The following is a 16,633-nucleotide window of genomic DNA, read 5'->3' as shown; positions in this document are numbered from 1 at the left end:
AAAGTAGACTAGTGGTTGCTTCAGGGTGAGGAGGGGAATACAGGGATGACTGCTAATGGGTTTCTTTGGGGAATAATGAAAAAGTGCTAAAACTGACTGAGGTGATGGTTATAAATCTGTGAATATACCAAAAATCGCTGAACTGTAGATTTTAAATGGGTGAATTAGATGGTACTTGGGTTATATTTTGATAATGATGTTATAAAACAAAATTACAAGTTGACATGTAGGAAATAAAATCAAAATTCTTCAAATTAAAAAAAAAGCCAATAATAAATGTGAGCTAAATTAAAACTAAATTACCAAGCAGGTAATATGAGCTCAGATAGTCAAAGAAACTCTTTTTTGAAGGCGTTGAGGCAGTGACACCTGAAAATAAAATTGTAGACCTCCAAGGGTTTATAGACAAAGGAGAACATGGCTGGCTCCCCTCGCCAGGAAGCGTGGCCAGGCAATACTTCCTCGTTCCAAGTAAGTCTTTGGAAGGAATTCAAGAATCAGGAAGGGCAGTCTAGTTCAATCATACACAGAGGTGTGTTTGAAAGAATTATTTTTTAAATAATCACTCTATTGGATTTTCATCTCCAGTCAAATGAAGTGTTTGAAAGGATGACAAAAGCCTTCATTTCACCTCATGCCGTTGACCAGGAAGGACTCTCCCCTTCACCGGCAGCCTACGAAGAGTCTAGAAAAGCATGAGCCCACTGGTGCAGCTCTTAGAGGACAGTGTACAGTGACGACTCAATCACAAAAGTGGCATGAGGGTCGTGATGCTACTTCAGCTTCCCTCAAGACAGAGCAAATACCGTCCTCCTCTCTCTGCCCACAAGCCTGTGGAAGGCCAGCCCTCCACAGCACAATGAACACAGGGAGCAGAGCTAATCTTCCATACAAACACATATTTTGGAGCATGTGGTCAGAACTGTTTTCCTTAGCAAGTGAAGATAACAGTGCCAACGGTATTCATTTCTGTATAATATTTCCTCATGTCAGCAAGGGCTTCGTGAGGAAGCATTTTAAAATGGAAGAGCCAAATTTGTACTTCTTTGAGAACAGAAGAACTGCAAGTGAAGATGTTTGGCCCCTGTTTCCTTGAGGAATGGGAGACATATTTCTAATGGGTGGCAGTGTTCTGATTAAAGGCATGCAGTGTACACAAATTAACGTGATTTTAATTTACTTGTGCTGTTTCTCTTTTAATGGTGCCATCAGATGATACAATCTGCCCATTACCTAAGAATCAAACCATGTGGCTTAGATATTACCAAGAATTTGCTGAAAACTGCTGCTTCTAGCCATGAGTAGCAACATCCTCTTGGAGACTGGCAGGAATCCCACAGCAGACATTTTACTTAGACTCAGTTCTCTCCCCCTCCCCCTTTTTACTTCCTCTTAACTCCCTTAGGGAGGGTTCTTTAATTGGGAAGGAAATGTCATAATACTGCATTTCCTTACCATTCATTTTCCTACATCTGGAAAACTAGTCCAGTCCTTCAACCCCAGTGGCTGTCCCAAATAACCACTGGGTGGTATGCAAGTGTTTAACTGCCTCACAGCAGCGAGAGACCTGCCTCGAGATATCCAGTGACCCCAAAACTCCTATCAAATAGACTGGAGTTGATCCAAAATCGCCCATTCAAACAGAGTAGCAATCTGAAGCCATTAAGGATTTCTCGGAAGAATAAAATGTCTACAGAAAGAAAACCTCTACATGGCAGAAAGATACTTTAAGTACAAGGTATTTTTCTTTTTTAAGAATCATATGATTTTTGGTACCCTTCATTTATAGTATAAATAGGATCTCCTGTTCAGATAACTTAATATCAGAATCATATAGGGAAACCCAAATACAACAGGACACCCAGTGGTTAAAAGCGCCTACTTCGAAGTCACGCAGATTTGGGTTTACTATCTACGGGACATTGAGCAAGTTACTTAAAGTCTATGAGCCTCAGCCATAGACTGGAAATGGTAATACCTCACTCACAGGACAGCTGTAAGGATTAAATGAAATAAGCAAGCAAAGTAGTTAGCACAGTAAGTGTTCAGTTGTGGTGGCAGAAATTAGTACTACTATCATCACCGTTCAAGATTCCTTTTGTTTGTTCTCATTCCAAAACCCTCCTGGGTCTTCTAGGCCAGAACTATTCAGTACACCTGAGAATAATCCAGAATGTAAATCCACTCTAACCCTAAGAATACCATTTAATTCAGCTTTTTTTTTTTAGAAGCAAGATTTTCCTGATAAAGGACGAGATGATACTAGTTCACATTTTGTGTAAGCTCCTTGCGTCCTCATAGACAAGTAAACAACAGCCCACCAAGGGGTTGTTCTAGGCAACGGAGGTCTCTCACTTTCACCATGCCTGCCCTGTTATCTCTTCAATCCATCAGCCCCACAGTCTCTCCCCTCCCCGCCATTTCCAACAGCTTCCTTATAAATTAACCATCTTGACAAATATTTATTCAAATCTCCTACATGCTAGGCACTGTGTTAAGGACTCGACACAAAAGGGAAGTTATTTCCTATTTCAGGGTTCCTGCTTTCTTATTACACTTCAGTTAGCTCCCTCACCAACCCTCCCCCCACAACACACACACATGCACACATACTTCAGTTCATCCCCAAATGAGTCTCAGGAAAGGCAAATACTCAAACAGGAGTTAATAACTAAGGAAGAATCCCTTACCTCCTACTTTTCTGTAAGTAACAATCAGTAGTCAGGACAACTAACAAGGATTATCACACTGAATTTTAACTTGTTTGATTTTCTGCCCCAACAGTATAACTTCTAGAAGACAGGGACTAGGTCTCTCTTGATCCCTGCCAGCACAGAGCTTTAGTGCCTGGTATACGAGTGCTCATTAAGTTTTTAATTATCTGAATTAAACTGGATTGGTCCAACCGGTTCAAAGCAATTATTCCTTTGCTTTAACATCAAAAAAAAAAAAACCAAAAAAAACCTACTTTTTCTTTTGACTCTCTCTGTTGAGCAAATATGTCTCTGACGTCAGGAATCTGGTATTGTTTGTTTTTTTTCCTCAAGGTCTGGGAGACCGTCTCTACTCGTTTCTGAACAGCAGCTGCCTGGGTCCGGGTCAGTGTTGACAAAAACACCATGCTTTCTTGGGAATCTCCAGCAGACTCTCCGAAGAGATTGGACAAACCAGCCTCCTTAAGCCACTCTTCTTCCAGTTCTCCCTCTAAAGGCAGTAGAGAAAAATGGGGTTTAAAAATCACAAGATATGAAAACTTTCACATTTTTTAAGCTTTCCAAACATGCTTGCTGACATTCTTCTACTGAAATCAAAATGCAGTGCTAAGAATCATTATCTGAAACTTGGACAACAGCCATCAACTCCAGCCACAAGGATATCAAATTTTAGATCCATTTCGTGTATACTCAGTTAAAAGTTTTAAATGACTTTACATGTGATTAACCTCTATAACATCCCTGCAGATTAACTAGGGCAAGATAGGACTGCTCCCTTTCTAGAGATGAGCAAGCAATGAAAAGATAACTTACTTCCATCAAGTTACAGAAGGAAGTCAATGCTGGAGATATCCATTAAAGCCCTGTTTCTTGGCTTTAATTCAACACTGCCCTAGAGTACAACAGTAATTGATGGAAAGGGCTGTTTTCTCTGTTCACTGTAGCTGACATGGACTATTGCAAAGAAGTAAAGAGCATCTAGACATCAGGAACTAATCAATTTCAAATTAAGTTTTTAATGCCCATTGTAAGCACATCAGATTCACATTTTTTACAAATTAAAAAAGAAAAGCACACTATTTTAAACAAAAAAAATAGCTTATTACAGGAAACTAATTACATAATAATTCAAAACACTGAAAGCAGAAAGTAAACAGTAAAGCAAAAATTGTATAAGATGTATGAAAATTATAGAAAAACAGAAAGATAGCAAGAATAGATTCCCTCCAAGCACGAAGTTTATAGAGGAAAGTGAAACACTGATGACCTGAGACGTCAAAGACCTTCATCTACACACCACTTCTCCACGTTGACAGCCAGGTGACTTTGGACAATTCTCTCAGCCTCAAGCCTACTCTGTTCTCCCATCTGCAACCTGAAGAATAACAGTCCTGGCTGCCGTGTAACCTTGAATGAGAGAACGTTCCATGGGAAGAGCTTTGCGGAGCTCTATTACAGCCTGTGTATCCTTCCACATTGTATAAACTCCTTGAGGGCAGAAATCTAGTATATCCTCAGTTTTAAGAAACATAAGGTTGGGGCGCCTGGGTGGCTCAGTGGGTTAAAGCCTCTGCCTTCAGCTCAGGTCATGATCCCAGGGTCCTGGGATCGAGCCCCACATCGGGCTCTCTGCTCAGCAGGGAGCCTGCTTCCTCCTCTCTCTGTCTGCCTGCCTCTCTGCCTATTTGTAATCTCTGTCTGTCAAATAAATAAATCTTTAAAAAAAAAAAAAAAGAAAGAAAAAGAAACATAAGGTAGTGCCAGGCATTCTGCACTCTGGGTAATAAAACTGTTTATGGACATTAAAAAGCCATCCATTATTATGACTACAATTAAGGTAGAATGCCATATACATGTATGAAAACAACCTGCCGGGGTGGGGGGAGAAAAAAAGCAGATATTGACATGCTAGGTAAAGAAAACAAGATCTAAATACAGAGTCACTTGACCCATTAAAAAGTAGAGGTAAAACTCAAACCATTTAAAGTCAAACAAAAGGCATGGGCCTTCTTTATAATCACACTATGAACAACAATCTATAAATTCATTTTATTCTTGGAAAATTATGAAATAGATAATGACACACGGCTATGTATCAGACCTGAATGCTATTTTCGGGGAATATTTTCTCCTTATTCAGCAGACCACAGCTACGCTGCTTCCATCCTGAAACACTGAGACAGAACATTTGGGCCATGCACTGATTATCATAAGTAAGCTCAACTTTACTGGAAAATTAGAAAGACTGAGAGTAAAATAAAGAAGAACCCAAACAAAAGAATGATTTGACTATAATTTTATATATCTAAGAAACATTAAATTATCTTGATAAAGTCCCAAAAGTTCATTTTCGCTTTTGTGTCAGAGACAACCCATGGAATGGGAGAAGATATTTGCAAATGACGCTACAAAGGACTGATATCCAAGATCTATAAAGAACTCCTCAAACTTACACTCAAAAAAACAGATAATCACATCAAAAAATGGGCAGAAGACATGAGCAGACACTTCTCCAAAGAAGACATGCAAATGGCTAACAGACACATGAAAAAATGTTCATCATCACTAGCTATCAGGGAGATTCAAATCAAAACCACATTGAGATACCACCTTACGCCAGTTAGAATGGCCAAAATTAATAAGACAAGAAACAACAAGTGTTGGAGAGGATGTGGAGAAAGGGGAACCCTCTTACACTGTTGGTGGGAATGCGAGTTGGTGCAGCCACTTTGGAAAACAGTGTGGAGATTCCTTAAGAAATTAAAAATAGAGCTACCCTATGACCCTGCTATTGTACTAGTGGGTATTTACCTCAAACAAATAGATGCAGTGAAAAGAATGGCCATAGGTACCCCAATGTTCATAGCAGCAATGGCCACAATCGCCAAACTGTGGAAAGAGCCAAGATGCCCTTCAACAGACAATGGATAGAGAAGATATGGTTCATATATACAAGGGAATATTACGCCTCCATCAGAAAGGATGAATACCCAACTTTTGTATCAACACGGATGGGTCTGGAGGAGATTACGCTGAGTGAAATAAATCAAGCAAAGAAAGTCAATTATCATATTGTTTCACTTATTTGTGGAGCATAAGGAATAACATGGAGGACATTAGGAGAAGGAAAGGAAAAGTGAATTGGGGGAAATCAGAGGGGGAGATGAACCATGAGAGACCGTGGACTCTGAGAAACAAACTGAGGGTTTTGGAAGGGAGGGGGATGGGGAGATGGGTGACCATGGTGGTGGGTATTAAGGAGGGCACAGATTGCACAGAGCACTGGGTGTGCTGCATAAATAATAAATCTTGGAACACTGAAAAAATGAAATAAATTTGAGAAAAAAAGAAACATTAAATTAATAAACATCTCCTATTTTTCTTTTTAAAGTATTATTGGTATTTTTTTTTTCAAAGAAATGTCACAGGAAGGGGAAAAAAAATCTATGTATGTAGATTCTCTTTAACAGCTCAGTGCTAGGTCATTTACATAAGAAGTCCTCTGCTGAAAAGGAGATCACTATTAGTGGGTTAATAGGCACTGACTCTTTTTTTTTTTGGCATGCTGATCAACTGACACCCCAAAAACATACTTACAAACATATGGGTGGCACAAGGCAGAGAAAGAAAGATAAAATGGGATCACTAGCTGGCTCGGTCAGTAGGGCAGGCAACCCTTGATCTCAGGGTTGTGTGTTCAAGCCCCATGCCGAGCATGGAGCCTACTTAAAAACAAAATTAAAAAAAAAAAAAAAAATTTTTTTTAAAAAGAAAGCTAATAGGGGCGCCTGGGTGGCTCAGTGGGTTAAGCCACTGCCTTCGGCTCAGGTCATGATCTCAGGGTCCTGAGATCGAGTCCCGCATCGGGCTTTCTGCTTGGCAAGGAGCCTGCTTATTTCTCTCTCTCTCTGCCTGCCTCTCTGCCTACTTGTGATCTCTCTCTCCGTCAAATAAATAAAATCTTTAAAAAAAAAAAAAAAAAAAAAAAAAAAAGAAAGCTAATATGATAGATGTCAGAATTGGTCATCAAAAATTTAGTGACTGCTTGAATTTACGAGATTGAAAAAAAAGTATAAATTTTAAGGGGAAAAAATGTTTTATATGTTTCTTCTATAATAGCAAATATAGTAATAGAGATTGTGGGAAATATAGCTAGAAAGAAACTGGAGACAAATTATGGACCAAACAGAAGAAAAAAGCAAATATGGAGGCTGAAAATGCTAATGGCATACACTGTCCAAATCTATACCCACAGGCTAGCTGGCTAAACCTGCAGCGTTTATCCAGTCAGGGGTACAAAATGACCAGGGCTGAGAAAGGTCCAAAAACCACCAGAGGGACTGGTAGGCAAATCTTCTTTTCCTTCTGGAAGGACATGGTGAGGAACAAGATAAGCATCTTCAAACATTTGAAAGGTTATCCCATAATAAGAGAACAGGCTTGTTCTGATCTTCCAAAAGCCAAAATGTCCAAGGTAGAGGATGACAGATCGTGAATCAATGAGATAAAGTACATCAAGACAACTCAAGCTGACTAACCAACGGAAAAACAGCATCACTGCAAAGTAGTGAGATTTCCAGTCACATTTATACTCACTAGAGAACAATCGACCTTGTGGCTAGAATACCACAAAATGAAGGTTAGATCACTTCAAAGACCAAGTCGAATCCTAGGGGGGTCTATGAAAAGGTAAGTCTAGCCAACAAGATTCTAGCCATCTCTCAGACCAAGTGAATTTATTTACTCGTGCTACATAAACGTGGCTGCTGCATCCATAGATCTGTGGCAAACAAGTAATTTTCAAGCTGAAACAACTAGCATTATCTTGTTTCGGTTGTCCCATCTTTAATTTTTGTTGAGGCTGTCGTCCTCTTTATCCCCATGTATCATCTCCCAGAAACATGCACACAAACAGAAGTTTTATTTAGTTATTACCATCAGGTTCTTTGACAACGACCACTTCTTGATCTTGTCTGTTCTCACTTGATTTCTCGATATTTTCTATTTCCATCCAATAGGGCTCCATAGATAGTTCATCCAAAGAATCCTGAGAGCTTGATCGGTCAAATGGCGGTTTTTCGGGAACTTTGGTGATTTCCTGGTTCATGGTGTACTGACCATATTTGCGGCTATAAATTCAAAAGGAGACATGCTTCATTTTAATATGTGAGGAAGTAGTACAAGTTCTAAGACATCAGAGTACTGACTGAACAATTTGGAAACTCCATAAGTTCCCCTTAATAAAACCAAAGAGATATGTATTTTGAAGCTATTTACCTAGAGATACCAGTAATTATAATATGCCTGCAGAATGAACAAAAATTTTCACTGGCCAAAAAAAAAAAAAAGAAAAAAGCAGTGTGATAAACCATTTTTCCTCTTCATTTCATGTAAATTATTTTAAGATTTCTTTTTTTTTTCAAAGATTTTTATTTATCAATTTTGACAGAGAGAGAGATCACAAGTAGGCAGAGAGGCAGGCAGAGAGAGTGAGAGGGAAGCAGGCTCCCTTCAGTGCAGAGAGCCCGACGTGGGACTCGATCCCAGGACCCTGAGATCATGACCCGAGCCGAAGGCAGCGGCTTAAACCACTGAGCCACCCAGGCGCCCCTATTTTAAGATTTCTTTAAACCTATAACTGTTCTTAGAAAGCAACAGGTTAAATCTTGATTAGAGGCCATTAGTTAATTGAGATTTTTTTAATACAGCATTTCATATTTGTCATTTACACCTACAAACAAGTCAGTCAGCCTTTATATAACAAATATCTGCAATCAATAAATGAAATACTATTTGAATTTCTTTTTATTTTTGAAACCAAAACATAAATAGGAGAATGTCATATTACATTTGCTGTTATATCCTACTATAGAAACAACTCTTAACCTTTATTTGAAAATGTGTCCATTGCTAATATGTATTTTAAAATATGGCAAAACGTTATCAGGAGAAAACATTTATGGCAATTCTGAATAAATAGCTAGGAATTACCTCTTAAACACTGATCTCAAATACTATCTGTGAAGAAAAGGATAAATTGAATAAGTGAAAGTATTTTTATGACTTGAAGTTAACTATATTTTTTATAAGTCACATTCCAACTACTAAAGTGAATTAAAAGATGCTATAATAAATAAGCTTATATATATATATATATATATATATGTAAAATCCCATATACAATAGAAATACTAAATTTTTGTTCTAATCTTTTTTTATATTGAGATGGGGAGCCTATTTAAAAAAAGAAAATTTTGATTATGGCATTTCCTCTTTGTATTCAATTTTTTTTTAAAGATTTTATTTATTTATTTGACAGACAGAGATCACAAGTAGTCAGAGAAGCAGGCAGAGAGAGAGAAGAAAAAGCAGGCTCCCTGCTGAGCAGAGAGCCAGACTCAGGACTCCATTCTAGGACCCTGGGATCATAACCTGAGCCTAAGGCAGAGGCTTTAATCCACTGAGCCACACAGGCGCCCCCCCCCCCTTTTTTTAAATATAATTTGAAAGGTCTGGGTGGCTCAGTTGGTTAAGCACATGCCTTCAGCTCAGGTCATGATCCTAGGGTCCTCAGACTAAGGCCCATATTGGGCTCCCTGCTCACCAGGGAAGTCTCCTCCCTCTCTCTCTGCCCTCCCTGCTCATGTTCCCTCTCTCTCAAATATATAAATAGTTTTTTAAAAGAAAATATAATTTGAGTGGGGACAATAATCAGGGAACTAGAGTTTTGTTATTCTAATTTCAAATTGCTCTTTTATCTCCCAGGAGGATGTTAGGAAATAATACTTTGCTACGCTGGTTTTCTTACTACACATATGAAAATAAAAAATACCATAAAACAACATTCTTTAATACTATGTGAACATTTTCCACATTTAAACTGGACTTTTCCCATAATTATTTAAAACAGAAGGATTTAATACTACATAACGGACAGGGTCACTAAACTTTGCTCATTTCTACCTGTTTAATTCCAACTGGTTTCTTAGAAAAAGTCAAAACATTTACTTGCTTGTTGCTACAAATAAATACAATGTAACTGACTACTGAACTGTAATATGCTAACAGGCCAGTTTTGTTTCTTTGAAGATGGTTCTCTCTGCCCTGCTTATGGACTTTAATAATGCAAGTTGCATGAGTGAACAATCGCTCTATCTCCCCAGTAGCAAGTCTGGGTGGTGATGGGTTGGCGTCAGGAGTAGGGCCAGCAGGAGGACGTCTAAACATATTAGTGTGTTTCTCTGTCCTTCAGTCTCCATTGTCCATTGTTTGCCTCCTTCATCCCTTAATTCAAGGGACACTTCCTCCCTCCCTACCCCAACTGTCCTGTTTACATCCCTATATCCCATCCTGGTCCTTTGACCTTGCCCCACTGGCCACCCCTTCAGTGTTGTCATTTTAGTGACTCTTAAATTAGACTCTTAATTTTTCAGACTTAATAAATCAGACTCTTAAATTTAGACTCTTAAGTTAAAATGTAAATGGGAAAGCTATCTCTCTCTTAAAAACAAAAACTTCAGGGGTGCCTGGGTGGCTCAGTGGGTTAAAGCCTCTGCCTTCAGCTCAGGTCATGATCTCAGGGTCCTGGGATGGAGCCTTGAGTCAGGCTCTCTGCTCAGCAGGGAGCCTGCTTCCTCCTCTCTCTCTCTCTCTCTCTCTCTCTCTCTCTCTCTCTGCCTGCCTCTCTGCCTATTTGTGATCTCTGTCTGTCAAATAAATAAATAAAATCTTTAAAAAAAAAAAAAGCTTAAGAAAAAAGAACATAAATTTTATTTTTATTCCTGTGATCAGCAGCTCAATCTATCCACACATTCTATTCCTTAATCCTGCTCTACCAGGATCGTTAAACTAATTGACTGAATGTCTACCAGATTCATTTTTGGTTTATTTCGTGTCAAATACGTAGATGCCCCATCCTTGTTTTTGTCTTCTCTCCCATTATAATATAAGACTCTGGTCAACCTAATTCCTATCTCCTGCAACCCTTAATTCTGTGGGAGACCACAATAAATACTGTGGAATGTGTGAAGTGTAACGACCAAGGCCAAATAATTTGGTTTATCTGCTCACAGAAAAGAGGTGCAGTTGAACCAAAAGTACATTAAGCTTCTCACTTCTGAAGGAATGTGTTTATTCTGGCAAGAATTTTCCAGTAAATTTCCATTAAGATAGCATGTGCAGAAAAACGCAAGGGCATTGAGCAACAGCATTGTTACGTAAATATACCTTCTATATCAAGCCCTGCTTTCAAAACAGGCAGAAAGCAAAAACCTAATCGCCTAGTGCTAATGAATAGACTCAATATATTTACTTTAATAAGATTCAAAGCTGAATAGGTTTTTTATAATAACCTGATGATACAGAGTCATGGAATGGAGGATTTTTTTTTTTTTTCTTTTTGGATCATTGGTAAATGTTGGAAGAAAGTGTTTTCTTTTTTAAACATTAGAGCATGGGGAGGAGAGAGGAGGCAAGCATTCAGTGGTAGACTGCCCTCCTTGCATGCCATAAATGTTACATTTTCTCTAAAAATGCAGCTGAACGTTTTAAAATTACAGTTTACATCAATAAACCAGTGGTGTCACTTCTTTTCTTAGAATGTACTCTACTTTTGAACTCCAGACAGGCAATGGCTAAAAGTGTGGCCCTTCTTAAAACTGTCCTGGTTCCAAGCCCGTTAACTCGTTCCTTTCTTCTGTTTCTCGGACGACGTTATCTGATACCACATTCATTCTCCAAACTGGGTTCAAGATCATAAAGTAACATCTGCTAGACATAATGAAGTGCAGAGCAGAAATATTTTTACATTTCCAAAAGACGCAAGCCAACACGTGGTGCTGAAATCAAAGAAACACGCAGTTTGTACCACAGGCAACTACCAATTACCCTCTCCTGACTTACTGGCAAACAACTGTCCTATGTTAGTCTTCCTTACTTGCCCTCCAGAATCCCACGTGCCAGTCATCCCAGGGCCACTCTTCAGAGACTCTCACATTTCTCACCTTTGACAGCTCTAACCACAGAACTAGACACCGTCACCTGAAAGAAGTGGCTTCCAGCAGGCTGCAGACTCGTGCCCTGTGCTGTGAGCATTCCCACTAGTCACAGTGTTTTCTCCATGTCTTTTCTCCCTGGGTACTAACATTATTAGCTAACTGACACTTATGGGCCTGCATGGAACGAATGTCCCTTCTTTTTCCTCTTGCTCGCATATTCTTACACTGGGTTTATAAGAAGTGCGGTTTTGTTCTATTTTCCCGAGGTATATTTTTCTGTGATACTTGTTCCCCCGGTCAATGAATTTCAAACACAACACTACCATTCCTGCCTCTTTTTTATTTTGTCATAGAGAATGTTAAATTGGTCTAACGCAGTTTGTTCTTTTCGGGGAGGCGGACAGTGCCATCCATTAGACTGTGGTCTGCTGGGAAAAAAACAAGCTGATTGATGATTCACCCTAGGACCAATGATGAGAAATGATATGCAGTTCTATGGGGCTGGGAGTCTTAAGTACCAATGACTCAGGTTCTACTTAACTATCTCTATGATTTTGGAAAATCATGTGATTTCTCTAACCCAGACTTTTCCTACTTATAGAATGGGAAGAACACCAGTAGCCTTGACTGCTATGTGTGTTGTGAGTTACCGAGTGAGAATTCCTCCCGAAATGCCTCCTGGGTAAGTAACCATGAAGAGGGCTTGCAACCTAGTACCACTGTTAACATGTAAAACCACTAACTATAAACAATCACCCCTCCCATAGTTTAATAAGGTCACCTTTGCCCTCTTCTAAGGTTCAGAAAAATTACTTAACCTTTAGGACAGACATTCTTGAACAGTCCTGGTCTCAGGACTCTTTTATACAGTTAAAAATTTTCAAGGACCTCCGAGGAGCTTTTGCTTTTATAGGTTATAGCTAATGAGGTGTACACTATTAGCTATTAAAGTTGGAAAGAATAAGTAAAATACTAATTCATTTAATGAGAATAATCAACACCTTAACATAAATAACTTTTGGGAGGTAGGGGGAGAAACCTATTTTCCGTATCAAAAAAAAAAAAAAAAATGTAGTGAGATGAGTGGCATTGTTTTATATTTTTTGAAACTGTCTTTAATGTCAGGCTTAATAGAAGACATCTGGATTCTCACATCTGCTCCTGCATTCAATCTTTTGTGATACTGCGTATCATGTAGTCTCTGGGAAACTCCACTGTGTTCTCACGAGAGAATGAGATTGAAAAAGGCCAGTAAAGTCTTTGTGTTATTATGAAAGCAGTTCTGATCTCCTAGACCCCTAAAAGGGTCTTGAAACCCCCAGGTGTTCCAGGACCACACGTTGAAAACCACCGTTCTAGGATTTCTCAAAAACAACACCTAATGGATCTCAAAAAGCACTTTTCAATTCTGTGGGCAATGCTCCAGAAAGCCTTACTGAAAGAAAGAGCCATGCTTTCCTGGTGACTCTTGACCTACCTCTTTGTTTATTTTAGTTTAGTTTTATAGCCTTTCATCAAAACTGGGACTTAGTCCAACGATATAACCATATTTAATTTATATTTCAATGACAAAAAATAGAACATCATTTAAAAACCCCTGCCTTGCCGAAGTCTTTCATCATTTGCTTTTATTTATCACATATAAGGGGCAGAAATTCTCTCTAAGCTTCCCTCTGCGCCAGTGCATTTGAAAATGTGCATTTACCTTAACACTCCTTTGTCATCCATACCTCTTCCTCAACCATCTCAAGGCAAATTTATTTGAAACCAGGATGTTTCTTTGAACTCATATTTAACTATGTGGTCCAATCTCTACTTTCCATACCCCCCCACCCCATCAAGAGTCCTGTTGCTACACTCATCCGTCTGTGTCCTGTTCTGACCCTTCTAGAGACATTTTTATGGCCCAAAGTCTGCTTTCTTCAAGTCCTTTGATGCTAGGATTCAGTTGTGTTTGTTTTACTTTCTTACAAGATCCTCTCTAAAAGAACTACACTTTCTTTCATGTTCCTTATCCCAACATTCATTTCCAAGGCACAGAAAGCAGTGACTGCACTGGGAGACACAAAACAGAAGAGTAAGGTTTATTTTTGTTCCATTTCTTGTTCTGTTTTGAATGCACCAAAAACAACAACAAAACTTCTTATGCCATAACTTACCATTAATCATAATGACCAGGATATTTTAGATAAAGCCATATTTATTGAAGCATAAACTTTAGAATGATAACAGACCCTAGGGATTTAAACCTATCCCATCATTTTCTAGATGCGGTAATGAGGCCCCAGGGTAAAATTTTCCCCAAAGTCACCCAGTAAAGTGACAGTAGAACCAAGATTAGTGTCCTTACTTCTTCTTCGGTAGTCATTTTATTATAGCCAAATAGAACAGAGAATTTACTTTTTTTTTTTTTTTTTTTTTGCATCAGGCACTCCAATCTTTCTCTTTGTAAAGCACACAGCAAAACCCAAAAGTGATCATGTTGCCACAGTCTATAATTAACATTTTTAAACGACCAGTGTACTTATCTAGAGAAAAAAGCATTTAACAATCAAATCATCTCTCTTTAAAATCAAGAGACATCTTTGCCAGGGCACTTGCTAGAATATGCTTTGTGTCACTCTGGGATGTGACTTCAAGTACACCTGTTTTTAAAACACTTTGTTTTGAAGAAGTTGGAAAATTTTCAAAAATGTTTAACTCACTGTGTTTCTCCATTTACATTATCTCTGGGTTAAAAAAAAATAATAAAAAGAAAAGAAAATGAAAACCCTGTTTCTACTGTGTGAATTTCTTTCAAGGGGCCAGTGGCATTGAAGAAGTAATCACTGCCATCAGGAGATGGTGAAGCTATTAATACCCTGTGATAGCCGTGTCCATCAGAATACACTGAATTTGAATGACTATGAAGAGCTGCAGCCTATGAATGACCCAAGTCATTTTTTACCCTAGGAAGAGAATGCCTACTGTTGTTTAGCTGAAGCAGTAATTATCAGAAGTGGTGCTGACATCCAGGGAGAAAGAACACTGAGGATGCCGGAAGGCAGTAAGAAGTTGATCAGAAAGCACTACCCCAGGGCCTCTCCCCACACCCAGGCGGCCTTCAGAACCCATCCCACCAACCACATCTCTTCTACCCATCCCAACTGCTATAGTTTTAATAATCTATTGAAGTCAAATTTCAGATTTCAAGTAAATTTACTTTTCCCCTTTGTATATATTACCCCTTTCCTTTGGAGGGGGAGGTGGAGTTAAAATTCATCATTATTTCTTTCAGCATTCTTTTTTTTTAAACATAGGAGTCAGTATCTGTACAGCACATTTCAGTCTCCGCAGAGCATCCTCCACATTCCCACACACAGCAAAACAAGGAGTGAAAGGCACGGATTACCCTCTATTGACACAATGTTGCCTAAGCAGAGCTGAGGAGAGAAGCCCCCTCAGGCACCCTGTGAAGAGCTAGTTTTCAGAACTTGGCTTTATCACTTTTACAGAAAACTTAGGGCAAAACCAACTCATATGCGAACGATGCCAAAGGAACAGGGATACAGGCGGCTGCCACCAATCTGTCTGGTGAAAAGGAGTGAAGACACAGGAGCGAAAGTCTTGTGGGAAGGTCAGGGGTCAGCCAAGGCATGTAGGAAAAACCCTCTTGGTTTCTCCAGTACAGACACAGGCAGGGTATACAAAGGGGAACTCACAGGCCGTGGTTACAGACACAGGCCTTTCCTCTTTCAGATCTGGTTCTGTGTGGAAGTGAGATTCCCTGGGTTCCTGAGTTCCCCAAGCGTCTTTCAGGAGGCACGTCCTCTTCCTCACTCCGAGGGACAACTCAACAAATAACCAAATGGGAGGCACAGAATCTCAAGGCCAAAATCATTTTCCCAGAAAAGGGTAGAGAGATTTGCTGTGGGGCTTGGACATAAAATGTCAAGATCCTGGAACAAGGGCGCACAGCACAGCAAACTGAGTTTCATGTCTACACTTCATTCAGTTATCTACCCGCATGGCTTCCATCTACCCACAACATTTCTACTGCAGGACGCTTTCCTTTTCCTGTTCTAGTTAGTAGTAGAGCCACCTGGAGATTCGTCCCCAGAAACTACCCTCACTCTGGTCTGTTTTCCACTTGTTCCTCCATGTCCTATCTCGGTTGGAATGAAAGCATTTCCCAGTTTCTTCGGTCTCCCCACAGCCCTTACCACACCCTGCAATGTGATGCTCATTCCTTGCCTGTTGACCACTATACAGCGGGTTGCTTAGGGCGATAATCTGTGTTTCATTTTGTTTTGTTCACCTGAGTATCCCTAAATTCTGCAAACTGCTTGCCCTAGTAGAGGCTTATAAATTAATTATTAATTAATTGTTCAGTTACTGCTGCCTCTAAAACCACCAGCTCCTTTTAATTTCTAAGGTGGTTTTTATTTAATTGCACAAAACTACAAAGGAGCAAGACAGGAACATGAAAGGTAGATGGTGAAGAAATTAGTCATCAGGAAACCCTAAAAGGCAATTAATAAGTAATTATTCTATGCCTCTGTAGTTCTTGAGTGTTTTGTTAGAAAGGAGGCTTCCTTATGAGGGAATAGAAGTTACGAAATAAAGAGCTGATTTCATATTAAACTATACCTGATATTAAATCATAAATAAACACTGGTTTACATTTTATTAAGCTCACATCCCCTACTTCTATCCTGTCAACCAATCTCTCAAACAAGTTTTAAAATATTTGTTGAATGCCTAGTATATATCAGGTACTTTATCAGAGATGTCTGTTCAAGCAAGCTACTCAAACATTTGTCATGAGATAGATTATAAATGACACTAACACCAAGTAAGGGTGGAATTTTCCAGTTCCTCACTAAGCCTGTGGCCCAGACAACTCTCCAGCATGAGCTTCTGGGTCATGACCTCTGCTTTAGC

At 39.2% G+C, this 16,633-nt stretch overlaps 1 protein-coding gene across 2 annotated transcripts in view; it reads right to left on the bottom strand.

Moving 5' to 3' along the window:
- ARHGAP18 (Rho GTPase activating protein 18) overlaps positions 1-16,633 on the bottom strand; it is a 128,142-nt gene that overhangs the window by 52,709 nt on the left and 58,800 nt on the right. For both annotated transcript variants that reach the window (XM_046004597.1, XM_046004598.1), the window contains exons 2-3: positions 7,650-7,843; positions 2,969-3,204 (exon numbers count right to left, since the gene is read on the bottom strand). In XM_046004597.1, coding sequence (XP_045860553.1) covers positions 2,969-3,204; positions 7,650-7,843 — 430 coding nt within the window. The remainder of the gene's footprint in view (positions 1-2,968; positions 3,205-7,649; positions 7,844-16,633) is intronic.

This window comes from Meles meles, chromosome 5, assembly GCF_922984935.1.
Source record: "Meles meles chromosome 5, mMelMel3.1 paternal haplotype, whole genome shotgun sequence".
NCBI lineage: Eukaryota > Metazoa > Chordata > Mammalia > Carnivora > Mustelidae > Meles > Meles meles.
This window is presented reverse-complemented; position numbering and strand designations above follow the sequence as displayed.